The sequence below is a fragment of the Cetorhinus maximus genome, chromosome 12 (assembly GCF_964194155.1).
Source record: "Cetorhinus maximus chromosome 12, sCetMax3.hap1.1, whole genome shotgun sequence".
Lineage (NCBI taxonomy): Eukaryota > Metazoa > Chordata > Chondrichthyes > Lamniformes > Cetorhinidae > Cetorhinus > Cetorhinus maximus.
The window spans coordinates 6,217,267-6,238,717 of NC_135890.1; the positions used below are offsets into that span (position 1 = coordinate 6,217,267).

The 21,451-nt window shown below is 43.6% G+C and overlaps 1 protein-coding gene across 1 annotated transcript in view; it reads right to left on the bottom strand.

Moving 5' to 3' along the window:
- camk1da (calcium/calmodulin-dependent protein kinase 1Da) overlaps window positions 1–21,451 on the bottom strand; it is a 397,726-nt gene that overhangs the window by 11,840 nt on the left and 364,435 nt on the right. The window contains exon 9 of the mRNA XM_078552956.1: window positions 535–622. Within this exon, the coding sequence (XP_078409082.1) occupies window positions 535–622 (88 nt within the window). The remainder of the gene's footprint in view (window positions 1–534; window positions 623–21,451) is intronic.

A 21,451-nucleotide genomic window follows, 5' to 3' on the forward strand; every position in this document is an offset into this window, starting at 1 on the left:
CTCCACTATTGGTGGTCGTGCTGTATCCTATGAAGTGCCTTGAGATGTGGTACCACGTTAAGGGTGCTACATAAATGCAAGTTGTTATTGTTGTGAACGCTTTCCATCTTCTAAATAGGCAGAAGGCATATTTGGGCAACCTATACATTCTCCAGTCGACGCATCACCATTATCAGCGCTTCATGGGTAGACCTAGGCTATGTTAACACCAGGCGGCAAACAAGAGAAGATGCATGCTTTAGTCACGAGGTGACACTGTCTGTTTTAACCCTTATCAAGGTGCTTGCAGGCAAAGAAATGGTGCTGGAGGATCCTGAAGCATGACAGCCACCACTTATTAAAATAAAATGTACATCCTGCACCAAACTTTGCTGAATTTTTAACAGGAAGACTAAACTCTGGAAGTTGGGCAGGTAGAAAATGGGCCAACATTCCATGTGCACCCACTGGCTATGATTCATAATTTCTGAACAAAATATCTGCTTCATTACATCCAAAGCATTTCTCTGCGGTGTGGAAAAAGGAGCTGCTCACCCTCCATTTGCTCTTTGCAAAGTTCTTCCTGATTTGTGCGCTGACAGATTCGTGAATGTTCTTGTTCAACGCTGTGTCTCCAGCGATCCTGTAAAGCAAAGAGCAACGGGTCACTTGTACCGAATAAAGTTTCTGTGTGTCGTGGGCTTCAGTGCTACTCTGGCTAAAGTACTTCAGCTATGTGGGTGGATTGGAGAAGTTGGGATGGCTCTCCTTGGAAAAGAGAAGACTGAGAGGAGATTTGATCAAGGTGTTCAAAATCTTGAGGGCGTCTGGACAGAGTGGATAGAGAGAAACCGTTCTCATTGGTGGAAGGATCCAGAACGAGAGGGCGCAGGTTTAAGGTAATTGGCGAAAAGAAGCAACGGGCACGTGAAGAGAAACCTTTTCATGCAGCGAGTGGTTAAGATCTGGAATGCGCAGCCTAAGGCTATGGGGCCAAGTGCTGGTAAATGGGATTAGGTAGGTAGGTCAGGTGTTTCTCACGCGTCGGTGCAGACTCGATGGGCCGATGGGCCTCTTCTGCACTGTGTGATTCTGTGATTCCGAGAGTGTGGTGGGAACAGCTTCAGTCAAAGCATTGAAGAAGGAGTTGGGTTATTATTCGAAAGGAAGAGGAGAAGGGAGAAGGCGAGGGAATGGCTCTTGGTGCATCGCTGATTCGGAGAGCCAGTGCAGACATGACAGACTGAATGGCCTCCTTGTGTGTCATAATAATTCCGTGACTCTGCGATAAAGGCAAAGCTGGAAATGACTTTACTCCAGATCTCCTTTCAGGATGTTTCCTCCCACCCACCTTGTATACACACTGGAAAGGAAGGTAACTGAATGAACGAGAGAAGCATGAGCAGGTTATCATTGCTTATACTTTAAAGCCCAAAATTGTCTCACTTGTTCTTTGGAAAGTTTTGATGTCTGTTCGCTTCAACAGTGACTGGTCTCCCACAGGCTAAGTAGTCAAAACAGCTGAAAATGAACCTGCCCTGAATGGAAATAGCAACCACTGTCATTCGATAAAGGAATAGTGGTCTCATCCAAAGCTCTCCCAGCCTATTTTACAGTCACGTTGTTAACTTTATGCTATCGGTAGTGTTCTAGCCCACAACAGAACCTTATCATAATCCAGGCTGAGACTTCAGTACAATACCAAGGGAGTACACCTATGTCACAGTGGATCAGCTGCTAAATCAAACGTTTGGTCTACTTGTTCTAGAGGAAATTGAAGATCCCACAGTATTTTGGTGGGGTGCGGGGTGGGGGGGGTGGGGAGGATGGTAGCATGGTAGTTATGTTACTGAGTTAGTAATGCAAATGCCTGGACTAATGATCCAGAGACATGAGTTCAAATCCCACCATAGCAGTTAGAGGAATTTCAATTCAATTAATTAAATAAATCTGGAATTAAAAGCCAGTCTCAGTAATAAACTCTACAAAACCAGCAGATTGTTGTAAAGACCCATCTGATTCACTAATGCCCTTTAGGGAAGGAAATCTGACGTACTTAACCGGCCTGGACACATGTGACTCCAGACCCACAGCAAAGTGGTTGATTCTTAACTGGCCTAGCAAACCATTCAGTTGTATTCAAGAAGGTGGCTCATCACCACCTTCTCAAGGGCAATTAGTGCTGGACTTGCCCATGTCCTGTGAACACATATCTTTGAAGAGGAAACAGGGCGAGCTCACTGGCTCTGGCCAACTTTCATAAACTGGGTTAGTTCACCAAAGTGCAATGTAGCGTTGAGCTTAGACAGCCATTAGATGCCAGCCATATTCCAAAAACAGCAACAAAATGAATAAGCAGTTCATCTGTTTTTTGTTATAATGATTGAGACAGGAATGTTGATCACCCTGCCAGTTGGTAACCACCTCTATACTCAGGTGTCAGGCCCAGGTTAGGGCACCACACAGAAGGAAAAGAAAACAGTAAAAACTGGGAAATAAGAGTACTGGTCCAAACTGTTTTTTTTCCTTCTGGGCAGCCCCTTCACACTGGCTTCCTGATTAAAATTAAAACACTGAGGAGTCCAAGGAGCAAGGAAGCAGATTTTAGATGCTAAGTCACCATTCGTTTTGCAATTTAAAAGCTATTGTGGACTAGCACGATGCTGAAATATAACAAGGCTTTTTTCACAATCATGAAATTAACTCATTCAACTATTTTAAGTGTATTGTGTATGATACAAACTGGAGAAAGAAGCTCCATAAGATAAATGGATGAGGAAACCTTGTTTAGCTGTTAGATGAAGTCGCATTCGGAAGCATCGTATAGTTCCTGCTTGCTCCTTAATTGTCTCCAATATTTTACCTCTCCCACTCTACCCAGAGGCTGTTTCCAAGTCATTTAATCTCTCCTGCCTCCAACCTATCACAGACCTTGCCTTTTGTTCTTTCCTCCTCCCCCTGCCTCTGTACTTGCTTCAAACCTGTCACATCTCTAACTTTTTCCCAGTTCTGACGAAAGGTCATCGGACTGAAACATTAACTCTTGATTCTCTCACCACAGAGGCTGACTAAGCTGCTGAGTATTTCCAGCATTTTCTCTTTTTTTATCCTTTCCAAATGTCGATTACACTTTCTGCGTGTGAGAGTGAGTGAGCTTGAGAGTATGTGTGAATGTGAGTGTGAGAGTGTGACTGTGTGTGTGTGAGTGTATGTGAATGTGAGAGTGAATGTGTGTGAGTGAGTGAGTGTGAGAGTGTGAGTGAATGTGTGAGTGAGTGAGTGTGAGAGTGTGAGTGTGAGAGTGAATGTATGTGTGAGTGAGTGTGTGTGGGTGAGTGTGAGTGTGTGAGTGAATGTGTGCGTGAATGAGTGAGTGTGAGTGTGTGAGTGAATGTGTGCGTGAATGAGTGAGTGTGAGAGTGTGAGTGTGTGAGTGAATGCATGTGTGAGTGTGAGTGAGTGAGAGTGTGGGTGAGTGAGTGTGTGACTGTGAGTGTATGAAAGTGTGAGTATGAATGAATGAATGTGAGTGTGTGAGTTTAAGTGTGAGTGAGTGAGTGTGTGAGAGTATGTGTGTGTGTGTGTGAATGTAAGTGTGTGTGAGTGAGTGAGTGTGAGTGAGCTCATGTGTGCATGGAGAGCATGTAACAAAGCGAGCGTGTGTAAGTTCGTGTGAGAGTGTGTGTGCGTGCCTAAAAATGTGCATGCATGTGTATGAGTGTGTGTGTGCGAGCAAGTTTGAAGAATTGCTGAAAAAAGAGACATGTCGAAACTTTTCGTCTTGCACTCATCAGGACACTTCGCAAGAATACCAATATAAGGGGAAAAATAATTTATACCACATGTGAAGGGAGTGCTGATTGGTTGGTAAGTGGACTCTGATTGGTAGAGGTGTTGCCATGGAGAATGCACCAGTGATGGTGACTGACAGTTAACTGCCAAGCATCGTTTGACCAGGAAAAAGTCAGCAAGTTCTTTGCAGACAGGAAGAACATGTACACACATTGCGCCTGTTTGAGCTAAATGAAATAAATGGCAAGCATTCGCTCACTCATTCCTCAGGGCAATGTCTTGACCAATCAGGGTCAAGCTGCCTGGCTTAAATTTCAAACAAGACAAAAAGCTTCAGCATGCCTCTTTTTTCAGCAATACTCAAGTTCTGTACCACCAAACAAAGTTGAAGAAGCGCTTTTTAACTATTGATCCTAGAGTTATAGAATACTTGTTTTAACCTGTATCCCATTTCACATGTTAATTTAAAATAATATTTACCCATTCTATACTGTTCACTATCTGATAAACCCGAAGGTGAAGTCTTTTCAGGCTTTCCTCATACCCTGACTCCCCGCAGCTTTGAGTTTGAGTCTTTCATGAGGGACTTTGCCAACTTGGTCTTTTCAAAGTCTTGGTGCATTATGTCATAGGAATGCCTCCTCCTGTCCCCTCGAAGAAGCTGAGAAAGGAGAAATATAATCTTCCCACTTCAGGGTCAATGCTGGTTACTGTTTACTAGCTTATTATTACACAAATATTCATCAAATTTATTCCTGGAATGGTACAGCACAGAAGGAGGCCATTTGGCCCATCATGCCTATACCAGCTCTTTGAAAGAATTATACAATTAGTCCCACGCCCCTGCTCTTTCTCCATAGCCCTTGTAAATATTTCCCCTGGAAATGAAGATGACTTGAATGGGTCTATAATTGCCAATGCCTATACATATATAATGTGCAGTCCCAGTATTTATGATTAAAATCTCTTACAACTCCATTGAGCCCATGTTCATAGTATAATACTATGAAACAATTTTTGCTGTTCTGCCATTTCAGATTCATAATCTACTCTTCCTGTTCATGATAATCTGGGATATGTCAAAGAGCAAGCACCAGTATTCGAGAGTTTGCTCACAGGGGAGGTCTCATCACAATGCTAAAGTTTCCAAAACCCAAGGTTCTAACATATTGAGGAAGTTCATCACCGAGATTTCTGAGTTCACCATACCTACCACAGGAATGCACACAGAGCAGAGGGCTGAGAATGTAGCGTCAGAATAAACAGTTGAATTTCAGGCTGGTAGGTAGTGGGTGCCACAAGGACCGGTGCTGCAGCCTCAGCCATTTACAATCTATATAAATGCCTGGTGGCCGTGAAAGGCACTATATAAATGCAAGTCTTTCTTCCTTCTTTCTTAATGACTTAGATGAAGGACTGAGTGTAATGAATCCAAGTTTGTCTTGCCAAGTATCCACTTCTGGCTTTGCCGAGCTCCATTGGCTCACTATGGTTTTAAGGGCCTTGCCTCACTCCACATAAATGATCCCCAGCAGCCAAATTACTCTGCATGTAATCCACCAAAACTCCACCGTTTATTTCTTGCACCTCAACCACCTCTAATTTGCTAGTGCTCGCTCTCTGCCCACTGCTATTTACTCTCCGAATTCGTTGGCCCTCTGTTTGCTCTTGAAAACCTTCTGAAGCTCACCTCTTTGATTGGCCATACCATTAACTCTCTTCCCTGTTTTTCCTCTTTGTTTAGTGTCCAATGTTCCTCTTGCACTTCTCAACTTTGTGTCTTTTGTGCATGAGCAGCAGTGTTGAATAATGAACCAAACTCCAACATGGTCATGCCTTTTAAAGTTAAACTAACTGGAGCTTGGCAGAAAATAAATCTTAAATATCAGCCAATAAATACAACATCTTAAAGATAACATTTGGATTGGGTCTTCTATTGTTATAATTAATTGTTTTCATATGGTTAAATCTTCTCACCCCAAACATATTTCCTTAACACTCTGCTAATGAAAAACTGCAAACTCGGATTCATTCCTTTGGGTAGGATTCAGCTTTGAATGAGTCTACTTAAAAATATTCATCACTGATACTCTTTAAACCTGACTCACACACACACAATCTGAAATGAAGCCCATTCTCTTCAATGTGAGAACCAGATGAGACGTGTTTTTTTTTTGTGTTGCACATTACACATATGTTGGTCAAATACCTGATTTCCCAGAAAATTTCTTCATCAGCCTGTGTGTAAAAAATACTTCCTGGCATCTGTCTTAAACTTTCCCATTGCAGTGATAAACAGGTGGCCTCCTGCCCTGTTGCCTTAATGTACCTGAAAACATTGTTCTGGGTTTGTCACGTCTAGCCCTCTAAGAACCTTAACAGCCTCTATGAAGTCCCCTCCATCAGGGTTCTCTACACAAATGCACAGGACCCTCTTGGGAAGGTGGGATTCAATGAGGGAATTGAAGCATATAAAAAAATTATGAAGGCTTACGCAAATTAATCAAAGTGTCTGCTATCCTGGTACATTGTCAATTTGTTTTCCAGATGCTCTGTTAAAAATAGGCCAACTGTTTACAGAACTTACTCTTCCACCCATGGGAGTAAAAATCAGTCCCTTCTGACCTTGATCATCCTTGCCGACCAGTCCTCACACTATAGTTACAGCCCCCACCAGCTAAAGATAACTTTTCTCCCCCTGTGCAGACCCTAGAGAAATGACTAATACAATTATCAAATTGCTGGTATGATGATTTAATGGGTAAAAGCACCTGCTGATGTGGGGAGTGAAGGCATGGTAGCTAAATTTGCAAACGACACAAAGATAGGTTGGAAAGTATGTTGTGAAGAAGCACAAGGAGTTTGCAGATGGATATAGATAAGTTGAGCGATTGGGCAAAAATCTGGATGATGGAGTATAATGTGGGAAAATGTGAAGTTGTCCACTTTGGCAGGAAGAGTAAAAAAGCAGAGTATTACTACAATGGAGAACAACTGCAGAATTCTGAGCTGCAGAGGGATCTAGGTGTTCTTGTGCATGTGTCACAAAAAGTTAGTATGCAGGTACAGCAAGGCTAATGGAATGCTGTCCCTTTATTATGAGAGGAATTGAACATAAAACTAAGGATGTTATGCTTCAGTTATACAGGGCATTGGTGAGACCACATCTCGAATATTGTGTGCAATTTTGGTCTCTTTATTTAAGGAAGGATGTGAATGCGTTGGAGGCGGTTCAGAGGAGGTTTACTAGATTGATACCTGGAATGAGTGGGTTGTCTTATGAGGAAAGGTTGGACAGACTGGGCTTGTTTCCACTGGAGTTTAGAAGAGTGAGGGGTGACTCGATTGAAGTATATAAGATTCTGAACGGTCTTGACAAGATGGATATAGAAAGGATATTTCCTGTTGTGGGTGAATCCAGAGCTAGGGGGCACTGTTTTGAAATTAGGGGTCACCCTTATAGGGCAGAGATGAGTAGAAATGTTTTCTCTCAGAGGGTTGTGCGACTTTGGAACTCTCTGTCTCAGAAGGCGATGGAAGCAGGGTCACTGAATATTTTTAAGGTAGGGGTAGATAGATTCTTGCCCGGCAAGGGAATCAAAGGTTTTTGGGAGTATGTGGGAATGTGAAATTCGAAACACAAACAGTTCAGCCATGATCTTATTGAATGGTGGAGTAGGCTTGAGGGGCCGAATGGCCTACTCCCGCTCCTATTTCCTGTGTTTATATATGTTCTGGTCCATAAGGATTAGGAAGGACCCCAGGTGATATCCTTGTTCTATTTTAAGTAGCTGATACCTGTCAGTATAGCAGTTGTGGAGCGACAGTTCACCTCAGCACCTCTGGGGTAGGAAAGAGAAACATTCAGCCACAGCTCCTTCCTCCTGCGATCCAGTAAGTTGCCATGGGCTTGCAGCCATTGGGCAGGCACAGGATCAGCCCGAGAGATGCCTTGCGGGCAGACAGGCATTCCAGACCCCACCTGGCAAACGGCCGGGAGTCTGGACTGAGCCAGGGGACTGGCACGCCAGCAGGAAATTCCGGGCCCGCCTGCCTCTGTTCCTGACCCGCCTCACCATGAAAATCCCGCCCAAGGTTAAGGTCAATGTCCTTTCAGCAGAACTGGGAGAAGTTAGAGATGCAACAGATTTCTAAGGATCTTCTGTTTTCTGCAACTACATGAAGGTGGTTATTGGCCCAGTGCTCAATATAAAATTTCCTATGACAGTCTGTTACACAGCAATGAGCGGAAAGAACAGAAATAAAGTACCAATTAAGTCCTAAGAGGCCGGACAAAAGAAATTCTAGCAGACGCCTGAATGCATTTACTGTAACTCGGAGAAAATTAACAACAGCTGGGGTACTAACCGAACCACAAGTGGCTAAATTTTCTCCCTATTCAATTATGTGGTTTCTTAGCCTTAGTAGCTCCAGCTTCTGTAACATTCTCACAGTAGCAGCACCTGAACCAAAACTCAACGCAATCCTCCAGTGTCTGATGCCGAGCTAATCACCAGAGTATTTGGTAGCATGAGTGAGGTTAACTATGCAACCAATTTTGGCAACTGGTGCCTCTTCTGATTTCCTAAGTGTTTTATTTGCCTGGAGAGACTGAAATTTTTACTTTCTGAGGCAGAGTATTCAGGGTAGAGTCATCATTAATACTCCAAAGGCCAAGTACCATCAGAGACCACAGAACTAGCTGCCACCAAATGTAGTTGGCATTGAGTCCATTCCATTGAAGCTGTCTGCACACAGCTTGGTGATGTAGGACTTGCTCTCGACAGTAAAGTACGCTCACAGCAAGAACATGAGCATAACCTTTGAGCAACCAAACCTTCTGAATTAAGAATTGTTCTGGTGTTGTGGAACCTGCTCAATATTAATAAATAGGGTTAAATGCTCAACCAAGGGGATTGGCTTGCATTTAGGATTTAAAAGAAAAATTCAAATAATATATGTTTCAAACACCGTTTAACACATTTAACCAAACAGTTTAGAAACTGCTTTTGTGCTTTCAACCCTGTCCAATAAACATTCCTTTCCCCAGCAATGCCCTCAATCTGATAACTTCAGTCAGAGACACATGGGCCAAAGTATATGGAGTAGTCCATATGGAAGTTATATGGCTACAGACAGACATCAGGAAACCACATCAATTCCTTCACCTGGAGACTCTAAACCCTGGAATGTCTTACAGTTTAGTCTTATACTAGTCTGTGTCAATTATAGAATTCAACCATAATTCAGCTGACGGACAATGACCTGCACATTGGATGTATCTGCTATGTATATTGGCCTTCCATCCAGCCCTGCATGCTTAAAATCTAAGCAAAGGTATGGTTCAAAAAAAAAAGTCAACCCTTCTACCCACATCTTCTCAGTGTTATTTAGTTACTGCATGGTCAACTCTCAGCAGGTTAAGTGAATGGATTATTACTGCAAGGAATAGAATTCAAAAAATATGTTATAAACAAAGGAAGGAACTCTATGGGGATTTTTTTTTCTTCAAAGAGCTCCCACATTTTATAGGAGAACATATTAAGTCTCAGAAAAATTATGGGATAGCGAGGGGGAAATAAATCAACAGCCCTTTTTTTTTTGCTCCCTGAATGGCAGTTCCAAGAAGAAATAGTTGAATTTCTACAGGATCTTTCATGACTACAGAGTGTCCCAAAGCGCTTATCTGCTGATGAAGTACTCTTGGCATGTAGTCACTGTTATATTGTAGGAAACATAGTAACCAATGGCAGCAAACTTCCACAACAGCAATGTGATAGTGTCCAGAGAATCTGTTTCTTTTCTGTAATGTTGATTGAGGGATAAATATTGGCCAGGACAATATTTCTCCGCTGCTCTTCTTCATAATAGTACCATAGGATTTTTTTACACCTGCCTGAAAGGACAAACAGGGTGCCAATTTAACATCTCACTGAAAGAAGACACCTCTGACAGTACAGCACCCCCTCAGTCCTGCACTGGTGTGTCAGCCTTGGTTTTTGCACTCAAGTCCTGGACTCTCACTCTACTGACTCCAAGGCAAGAGTGCTACCAACTGAGCTACAGCTGGTACCTGGGAGATTCCTGTTAGAAGGTGCTATGGGGCCAGGAGAGCGTCAGGCTGAGCTATGATGAGGACAATGAGCAGTTGAATGAGGCACTTCAGGATTGAATTGCATGATGAATGACTGAAGGACAGTATGAGTTATGCCACAATGCTGTTTTCATGCATTCTGTTACCACATTGCTTTCAACATGAACCCCAATGGCACCATACTCATATAGATCAAACTGAAGAACCATTTCTAACTCATAACCATAGGCATAAGGTTGGCTTTTGAACCCACTGACTCAAGTATAACAATTTATCTTGCACCCATTTGACTAGAACAAGATGGTTCATTAGGGTAAACAGGCAGAATATTCAAACTATAAGGTTCCCCACATATATCATATTAGATCTTAATTTATACGTTGTGGAGCAGGGTTAAGTTATTCATAAAATATTAATTTTGCCACATTGCATTAATAGATTGGTTATGTAAAAGGTGATTCCTTCCTGGGGGTTGCAGTCAGCTGAAATGCACCCTTATGGCATCTATCCAGGAAACAACAGTCAGGAACACATCATTTAAATCTTAGAGTGTACATCACAACCCACTTTTAGAACAGGAGCAAAGCCTGCTGTCACTTTCAATGACGGACTGTGCTCTTGTCTCAAGTGAGTAAAATTTGCCTTTTAACGTGAGATAAAGTGATCAGGTCCACTGTAAACATGATGAGTTTGCAACATCATTAAAACACTGGGCAGACCTGCTGAACCAGCTGTTGATTAAGTACACTCATAAACCCCTTACTTTAAAGGTTAACTAATGGAGTTCCACTTAAGCACTTTTTTGTGAGGTTGGCTGAAGATCTTGTGAATTATTACGAATGCGTCTACTTCTGTGTTAAGAACATTGACTCCAGAAAGTGGAATACCACTGAAGAGTCTGTGGAAAATACAAGTTGCGCATGGTCATGTCACTCTGCAAAACATGAAAAGCCTTGGGATTTCACTCCCTTGTTCCCGTACAACAGTACGAACACTAACTACTGACAATGAAGGCAGCGGGAGTGATGAGCTGGCTCACCGTGTGGCACACTGTCTTCAACCTGCATTTAAATCCAGTGTAAATCAATTGGATGACTCTGTCCTCTCCTGCAGGCAGGAAGAAGCTTATGTGTGAAATTCGTTTGGGCTGTGCCAATCCAACCTGTGAGCCTGGGCTCAGGACATAGACCTGCCCGAAACTCAAGGCTGACTCTGGGGCAAAAGGCAATATTCTTCTGGAAGAAAAATCTGAATTCACAAAGTGCCTCTCAAGGCCTGAGAATGTCCCAAAGTACTTTACAGCCTATAAAGTACAGTCACTGTTGTGGAAAGGCAGCAGTCAATTATTGCCAGCTCCACAAACACTAAAGTGATAATGATCAGATAATCTGTTTTTGTGATGTTGATTGAGGGATAAATATTGGCCAGGACACTATGGAGAACTCCCCTGCTCTTTCTTCAAAATAATGGCATGGAATATTTTATGTCCACCTGGGAGAACAGACAGAGATTCAGTTTAATGTTGCACCCAAAAGATGGCACCTCTGACAGGTCAGCACCCCTCAGTACTGCACTGGAGTGTCAGCCTGGGTTTTTGTCCTCAAGACTCTGGAGTGCAACTTGAACCCACAACCTTCTGGCCCAGAGGTGAAAGCCACTAAACCACATTCCAATGTTTTTGCTATAGTTCACTCTGTTACTGTGTGCACTCTTGCACACTCCTGATTACTCCAGTGTTGGTCAATCCGTACATCCGGATAATGTAGCACATTGAAAAAGAATCCAATTTCTCCTTCTTTGGTTAAATTGGGATCCAAGTCTCAGCACCATAATGGTGGTTTGATTGCACAGAGGATTCATTTCAACATCTTTGTACATCTACAGGTCATTCACAACCTTAACCTCATATTTGACTCTGAAATGAGGTTCTGACCTCATATCTGCAGCATCACTAAGATCCCCTATTTCCACCTCAACAGCATTGCTTGACTTCACTCCATCTAAGCTCATGTGCAGCACATTGCACACGTGCAGCACAGTGCTTATATGCAGCACAGTGTGCATGTGCAGCATAGTGTGCATGTGCAGCACAGTGCTTATATGCAGTACAGTGCGTACGTATAACACAGTGCTCATGTACAACACAGTGCTCATGTATGACACAGTGCACATGTGTGACACAGTGCTCACGTGTAGCACAGTGCTCACGCGCAACACAGTGCTCACGCGCAGCCCAGTGCTCATGCGCAGCCACCAAACATGATCGGGCAGCAGCAAGAAGTTTCCTCCTTCACTGCCCAGAAAAATCTGGGACAACTGGAGTTCCAGGAAGTCCACACAGAACATCAAGCCAAATTCCGGGACAGTTCCTGAAAACCCGGAATAGTTGGACAGCCTGCATTCCCCTTTTTTTTGTACACAACGTTCCAGATATAGAATCATCAATTAATTCATGCTAGTTTGCTCCAATTAAGAACAAAACGAGACAGTAAATTTTAAAAGTTTTGAAAATGTTATTGCACCGCTACCTTCATCATCATCTGCTCCTTTCAGTAAGATATTCACAAGCTTCTTGCTGGAGTAAGGAACATTATTCCCACCTTATAAACATAATTATTAGACGTATCATATTTTGTAACTCCATTTTACATGCCGGGATAATATATTCTAAGAACCAACAGTGTTTGCATCTTGATTCACCTTCTTGTTGATGGATTAATACTTTCTGCATTCCATCCCAAGAGTTCTTCACTTCATATTAACAATGGAATTTGACTCCTGTCCTATTTCCTGAGGCTGACTTTGAAAAGTCATGTTACCTTGTGAAGTTATTCACACTTTTCCTATTTTTCTTTAATAAACTTCCTGGATGCATTTTAACTCTCAACTGACTGGTTGGTACCTTGGATTGCGTGGGCTGGGCCTATGCACATTCAAGTTCAGAAGAATAAGAGGTGATCTTTTTGAAACGTATAAGATTCTGAGGGGCTGAGGGGTCTTGACAGGGTAGTTGGTGAGAGGATGTTTCCTCTCATGGGGGAGTCTAGACCTAAGCGACACTGTTTCGAGTAAGGGGTCTCCCATTTAAGATGGAGATGAGGAGGAATTGTTTCTCTCAGAGGGTCATTAGTCTTTGGAATTCTCTTCCACAGAGAGCAGTGGAGGCTGGGCCATTGAATTTCCTCAAGGCTGAGTTAGACAGGTTTTTAATCGACTAGGGAATCAACGTTATGGAGGGTAGACAGGGAGGTGGGGGTTAAGACTACCATCAGTCCAGCCATGATTTACTTGAATGGTGGGGCAGGATTGAGGGTCCGGGTGGCCTACTCCTGGTTCCATTTCTTAAGGTCTTATGATTGTGCCAATGGGAGGCCTACTCTATTCCAATGAGGCCTGGGTCCTGTCACCACGACGTCAGCAAGTTGCTTACCGTGAATGACCATCTCACTGCAGCTTGCAGGCTCCGGGCCTGTGCAATATCGGGCAGCCCAGGGATTGGAGCAACCGGCAGAAAGGTAGATTGGGATGAGGGAAGACAAGGGGGATACACAGGTGGAGGAACTAATTGCGGAAAAGAGGACGGGGCGTGGCCCACATTACTCTTGTGGTTCAAATGAGACACTAAACTGAGGCCCCGTCTGGTCTCAGTTGATTCCCATGGCACTATTTCGAATAAGAGCAGGGGAGTTCTCCGCTGTATCCTGGCCAATATTTATTCCTCAATCAATATCACTAAACAGATTATCTGGCTGTTATCACATCGCTGTTTGTGGGAAATTGCGTCAGTGTCTGGTTTACTGCCTAGGCCTCGGATCTGTACCGAGTGAAGAGACGTCTGCCTGATTCAGGCTGATGCTGTGGTTATCCAGGAGAAGGCCCCAGTAAATATGGTGGCGGAGCAGGTGATCCAAGTCAAAACAGACCCTGGTGTTTGTGAAAACCGCATGTTGATTTGCTGGATTGTGTTCCAAACCATCATTTTCAGGCTAGCAGGCTAATGTGAAAAATAGCTCAAGTTTGTATGAAGAACAATGGGACATACACTCCTCTGACATTCGCCAAAATGTTGGCAGAGCGGTGCTGACTTCTGATGACATTAACCAATGGAAATAAACATACCACATTCCTCTTCTGGTTAGTGTAGTGGAGGAACTGGTGCAAGTGGTGGCGTTGTTAACCCATGGATTTTAATAGTTGCGCCGAACAGGCAGGAAGTCTGATTTGACCAGTGGGGAGAGAGTTCAAGCAAGGAGGTGATTGAAGGGAAACAGGGGGGTTATGGCTGAATGGGGGTTAAGGAGACAGGGTGAGCCCAGCTTCAAAAAAAGGCTAGGAGGACAAAGATTGGGAGCCAATCATGTATTAGGATCAGCTGCTCTAAGTAGGATATATTTGACCCGATAGTGACTGGAATATAGAAATAATTCACTGATGCTTGTGTGCTTTCACATCAGGCGTCCTAATGAAAGGTCATCACTGCCCGAAACATCAACTCTGTTTCTCTCCACAGAGGCTGCCTAACCTGCTGAGCTTTTCCAGCATTTTTTGGTTTTATTCCTAGACATAATCCAGGATACTAACCCACCCTCACATCTCTACAATTAGCCCTGGCTAGTTGATGACTGATTCCTCTTTGGCACCACTAGGGTAACACACTGGTGGACCATATTCCAATCAGCATTGGGCAATACACTTGTTCATTTCACTTTCAATAGCCCTCAACCTAGACCAAAATGGATCACACAGCACTGACCCTGCCAGTCGAACCTCGGTATAACTACCTCACAACGGTGGGCTTGCCTTACTTCTTATTCCCTATGCTTGCTGCAATAGCGTCCATGTTTTTACTCACGTTTAAGATATGCACCTTTCTCTCACACACGTCAATTTTTTATTAGAGTGACAAAGTATCCAGATTGTCATGTAAATCTCAATTCCGTAAAACACGTAAACGCTGTCTGAGATCTGGTTTAATCCAGTTGTGTAGTGAACCAATACCACCATCCTGTGGATGGTTAGTTGGAGGATGTGGTACTTTACTGTCACCATGATGACATAAAGAAATAAAGATTGCATTTATATAGCACCATTCAGGATCACAAGATGTCCCAAAGCACTTTACAGTCAATGAGGTACTCTTGAAGCGTATTCACTGTTGTAATGTAGGAAACGCAGCAGCCAATTTGCACACAGCAAGATCCCACAAACAGAAGGTGATTCAGGGATAAATATTGGGGAGGACACTGAGGATAACTCCCCTGCTCTTCTTCCCAATAGAGCCACGGGATCATTCATCTCCACCTGAGAAGACAGATGGAATCTTGGTTTAATGGCCCATGTGATAGTCAGTACCTCCGACAGTGCAGCACTTCCTCAGTACTTTATTGGAGTGTCAGCCTGGATATTTGTGCTCAAATCTCTGGGATGTGACTTGACTCAGAACCTTCAGGTTCAGAGTGCTACTCGCTGAGACCCGGCTGATTGCCAGTAAATGGGTCTCCCTGTGGTGCATTCCATTTTGCCACCTGCAGCAATATGTGAGATAAGTACAGAAAATAACGAGTCAAAATAACTGGTCTGAAGAAATAGAATCCTAACTTATGAAGATAATTGAAGAATTAATGTTATACATCAGCATAAGAAGAGAAAGGAAGGCTTCAGAGAAGAATGAGTTGGTCAAGAGGTCAGGGGTTGGAGGGTGGGTGTTGTGGGGGGTGTTGGGGATGTGGAGAGGAAGGACATGAGTCCCAAGGTGGTAGACAGGAGGCCTGACTACTACCAATGGGGCTGCACAATCTGAATTGAGGGGTTGGTATGGTAGATGAGCTGAATGGCAATCAGGCAGCCACAAATTGTTCAGGTAGGAGGGTCAGTAAATGGGAAGCCAAACCTGTAATTGCTGAGGTCTGAGAGAAACAGGCAAGGGAGCAGCCAACCCTCTTGCCTGAAGCTGGCAACTGTCGTACAACTGGGCAAAGATAAACGGGACAAGTGCTGTGGAGGGAATGGGGAAGGTCCCAAAGGCTCTAAGAAACAGGCAGAACCCTAAAGTCAGGTGTAAAAGACATGAAGACCCTAAAGCCAGGCTCCATAACGTGCTTAAAATCAGAAAATTGTGCAGAAAGGGAACAACGTGCCAGTGAAATGTGAGCAATTCATTGTACAACTAATGATGGGAGCTCTGCCATTACAGTGTGACAAGATAATGCGTAAGCTTTTCTGTATTTGTAAGGTTTAATGTGTAAGGTTTCCTATCACAAATGTAACCAGAGGCTTTTACATTATAATTGTTGACACACAAGCACCATTTGAAAATTGTGACACAGAAGCGAAGGGTATAATGTGAAAAGAAACTGCTTCCCAAGTGCAAAACCTCTCATACAGTTTAGATATCTGGAGAGATCCTTTAAATTCCAACAGTTACAAGGAACATAATGGCATTTGCCCACACTAGTCTGTGCTTTATAGATTGTAATGGTCATGGCTCTTAAGTTATTGCAGCTGATGACATTGACCAGAACAGGAAAGGTCTTCACTCAGTAAACTATCCAGCTGCTTTTGGGACGGCTGGCTCTGTGTTCCGGCAGTGTCATCCTCCGGCACAGCGGTCATTGCACCCAAACAAATAGTTGGGGCATTAAATTCAACCCATCTGGGCACGTAATGATTCTGTGTTTGGGTTCCTTCGACAGGACATCCATTTCTTTCTATAAGCAATTAACCTCACGGGTGCTGTGGTTATTTTCTGCCCATCTTACTTAAAGTCATCTTAATCAGAGTAAAAAACTTTTTGGAGACTCTGAAAGTCTCACTGAAAAGAGGGCAAATTGATAGTGGCGGGTGCATGGGAGGAACTTGCTGTGAACCATGCCAGATGGTGGTGCCTCATCCAACAAGTCGCAGAAACTGACTGAGTAAACTCTGCTGCGGTGAAGCAAAAGAAGAGGAAGAACTGCTCCAATTAACAGAAACTGATTTAAGGTGAATGGCAAATGAACCAAAGGGGACATGAGGAAGCACATTCTTACGTTAGAATCCGGAACGCACTGCCCGAGTGTGTGCTGAAGGCAGATTCAATTGTGGCTTTTGAAAGGGAATTAATTACCTCAATAGAAGAAATTTTCAGGGCTACAGGGAAAATACAAGGGAAGTGGTTCTGTCTGAGTTGCTCATGCAGAGAGCCAGCACAGACACAACTGGCCAAATTGTCTCCCATGCTGTAACCATTCTTATGAGGAAAGGTTGGACAGGCTAGGCTCAAATCCACTGGAATTTAGAAAAGTAAGAGGCGGCTTGATTGAAACCTTTAAGATCCTGAGGGATCTTGACAGGGTGGGTGTGGAGGGGATGTTTCCTCTTGTTGGAGAATCTAGAACTAGGGGCCACTGTTTAAAAATAAGGGGTCGCTCATTTAAGACAGAGATGAGGAGAAATTTTTTCTCTCAGAGGGTTGTGAGTCTTTGGGACTCTCTTCCTTAAAAGGCGGTGGAAGCAGAGTCTTTGAATATTTTTAAGGCAGAGCTAGATAGATTCTTCATTAACAAGGAAGTGAAAGGTTGTCGGGGGGTGGGCAGGAATGTGGGGTTGAGGTCACAATCAGATCAGCCATGATCTTATTGAATGATGGAGCAGGCTCGAGGGGCTGAGTGGCCTACTCCTGCTCCTAATTCGAATGCTTGTATATTCTATGATTCTATGCGAGAGAGCAGAATCCTAGCTTGAGAACCCTCCATCACCACCGCACCCCCCACCCCCACAACATCCTCGGGAATATAGGAACATAGGAGCAGGGGTAGGCTATTTGGCCCCTTGAGCCTGCTCTACCACTTAATTAGATCCTGACTGATCATCTACCTCAATGCCTTCCTCCTGCACAGTCCCCCTATCCCTTTCTGTCCTTGGTATCTAGAAATCTACCAACCTCAGTTTTGAACATGCTCAATGACTGAAGCTCCACAGCCCTCTGAAATAAGAATTCCTAAGATTCACTACCTTCTTGAGTGAAGAAATTCCTCTTCATTTCAGCCTAAATGGCCTACCCCTTATTCTTGGACTATGTACCCTGGTTCTAAACTCCCCCAATCAGGGGAAACATCCTTCCTGCACCTACCCTGTTGAGCCCTGTAAGAGTTTTGTACACTTCAATGAGAACACTTCTTGTCATTCTAAACTCGAGAGAATACAGGCTCAGTCTCCTCAATCTTTCCTCATGGGACAATTCCCACCATCCTAGGGATTAGTCTGGTGAAACTTTGTTGCACTCCCTCTATGGCAAGTATATTCCAAAATTGTACACAATACTCCAGGTGTGGTCTCACCAAGACACTACACAACTGCAGCATGACTTCATTATTCCTGTACTCAAATCCCCTTGCAATAATGGCTAACATTCCATTTCCCTTCCTAATTGCTTGTTGCATCTGCATGTTAGCTTTCAGTGACTCGTGAACAAGCAGACACTGAAGTTCCTTCGAACATCAACACTTCCCAATCTCTCACCATTTAAGAAATACTCTACGCTTCTGTTTTTCCTACCAAAGTGGATCACTTCACATTTTTCCACATTATATTCCATCTGCCATGTTCCTGCTCTCTCACTTAGCCTGTCTCAATCTCCTTGAAGCCTCTTTGCAGCCGCCTCACAACTCTCATTGCCACCAAGTTTTGTGTCATCAGCAAACTTGGAAATACTACATTTGGTCCCCACATCCAAATCATTGATATAGACTGTGAACAGCCAAGGCCCAAGCACTGATCCTTGCGGCCTCCCACTAGTCACAGCCTGCAACCCAAGAATGATCCCTTTATCACTACTCTCTGCTTTCTGTCCGTTAACCAATCCTCAATCCGTGCCAGTGTATTACACCCAATCCCATGAGCTCTAATTATGCTTACTAGCCTCCTGCGTGCAACCTTATCGAAAGCCTTATGAAAATCCGAATTCACCACATCCACTGCTTCTCCTTTATCTATTCTGCTAGTAACATCCTCAAAAAACCTCGAAAGGTTGGTCAAACATGATTTCCCTTTCACACATCCATGTCGACTCTGTCCAATTTCACCATTATTTTCTAAATGTCCAATCATCACATGCCTTAGTATAGATTCTAGCATTTTCCCCTACTACTGATGTCAGGCTAACAGGTCTGCAGTTTCCTGTTTTCTCTCTTCCTCCATTCTTAAATAGTGCGGTCACATTCGCTACCTTCCAATCTGCAGGTAGCGTTCCAGAACGTCAGGGTAACTCCTGTCTGCCCAAAGACCTATGACTCCGGGATTGGCCTGCTCAGTGACCTGAGGCCACACAGAGCAAGAGGCCTGGCAGGCATCGTTCTTGCTTCAAGAGACTGCTGACAATGATTCAAAGTCAGCTGCTGCTCCAGTAAAATTCCCTGATAGATGTTTTTCTCAGTTTGTTTGTCATTGCTTTTCCACCATCCCGCAGTTTCTCCTCCACCTTTTCATAGGCTTCTTTGGAAACACTGGATCAACAATGGAAATGATTTTTTCACTGAGGCAGTATTTTGAAAACCGAGCTTATAATTCCCAAACTTGGTTTTGAATAAACTCCTTACTCAATTTTAAATAAAATTCTTCATTGTACTGACTTAAGAATGTATCTCTTTTCAATTATTAATTTTAATGATAAGTATTTAAATTCTCTGCTTGAAATGTACATTTTTTTTGTAATAAAACCAAGAAATTAACGTTTGTAATATTAACACGCAAATGTAAAGCTTTTATAATACCTCCACCCCCTATTTTAAAGCATGGTTCCAAAGTGATCATTTCAAATGCCTTTGTTAAAAGAGTGATCAGGAATGTCATATGAATAACAATGGTATGCTATTAATGCAAACAGTCATTTCTAGGCCCACCGCCATTAATCATTGAGAAACTGCCTTAAATGGAATTAAAATCTGATACAGTCAAATCCAATAAACTATTTTTCTTTCCAATGCTGGGATGTTCTTACAGCATGCTCCATAGCACTGCTGGTCTGGTATCTCAAACGGGTAGGAGAGCAGTGTGATCAAAATCCCAGGGTTGCCTGTCACCGTAATCTGGATGTGTTGTCATTCACCAGAGTAAGGCACGGCATTTCGCAGTCAAGCCAAAGAAAAATGAGCCACTCTCTGCCTTGTTTCGTTTACCAGGTAGATTTTGGGAACCAATGGGGACAAGATGGAAAGGCAGAATTGAAGATGAGGATCAGGCATGGGGCTGAATTTTACCAGCTCTCGGGGGGGCTGGGAGACGGGTGAGCTTGAAAATATGGCGGCGGAAGACGTCAGGAGGGGATCCTGATGCCTTCCTGCCACCACAGGGCATCACCAGCAGCACAAACGTGGGCAGCACTGCCACCTGCCAACCTGAGGCGGGCGGCCAACTGAACTAATTAAGTCGCTAATTGTGGGCCACTTCCCGTCCCTGTGGCGATTTACTGCTGTTGGGAGGGGCCGCTGCAGCATGAAGAGACGGCTAGGTAAACCTGGCGGCCCCTCAGAGGGTCCCCCTGGCCATACCTGTGGCTATGGTGCTGCCGCTGCAGAGCGCAGCCCCCAGACCCCTGGGGCCAGTTTTGTCACAACAGTTAGTTCAGGAGCTATCAAGCCTAGCACTGCAGGGGAGAGGCACTGCAGGAGAACTGACTGGTCAATGGGGCAAATGTAAATGAGAAGCCAAGATGGCAGGGTATGCACCATGGCCAGTCACAAAGGAAACCACTGGTGACTTTAACCAGGTGGTCCCAGTATTTTGGGCAAAGCAAAAGCTGGACTGGATGGATTCAAGCAGTAAATGAAGTGAAAAGTGAGAATGGTCGGTGACAGGGGCCTGAAGGAGGATGTTCAGGATAAGGCTGTAGTTGGAGAAGCGGGGGGGGTGGGGGCAAGAGTGGGGTCTTTGAGGGAGGATTACATGAACAGCCATTGCAGCTTATGATAGATTCGTTGAATTCTGTACCAAAAATACTGAATTGTAAAACCATTTCAATTTGCGTAAACATTGGACAACTATCATATCGAAAGTCATGCCTCACGCATTGTGGGTGCATTTCAAAAACATGGCTGCACGCCTCAAAAGACCTTCCAAAACCCCTCAATAACTTCACTGAAAATGTATTATGTACACTGCCCTATTAAGCGGCGCTAACAAACCCTCCAGTCACTCTTGGTCCATGTAACCAATGAAACCATGTGAATCCATTTATTGCCCAAAGATTTAAGCACTGTCTACATAAGTCTATAAATTGGAATACTGCTGTTTCATTATTCCCTGGATTCTAAAGTTGGAGAATTAATTAACTGATAGACTAGACTGTGTTGACAAAGTGCAGATAACAATTTAAATGCTTCCAGGCTGGACAGCAGACTGAGAGTCAGACAGCTAAACAGCAGGGCATGGATCACTGTGGACCAGCTTGCCTACAGCTGTCTCTGTAAAATCTTACTCATTTAGTAATCTCATACCCATTAGGTCTGTAAATAATTTGGAATTTCACTGGACTACCATTCATTTAACCCGGGCGTAAGTGAAGAATATAATTTATGCAGCCGTTGCAACTGGTCCATTTTAACATCCGTG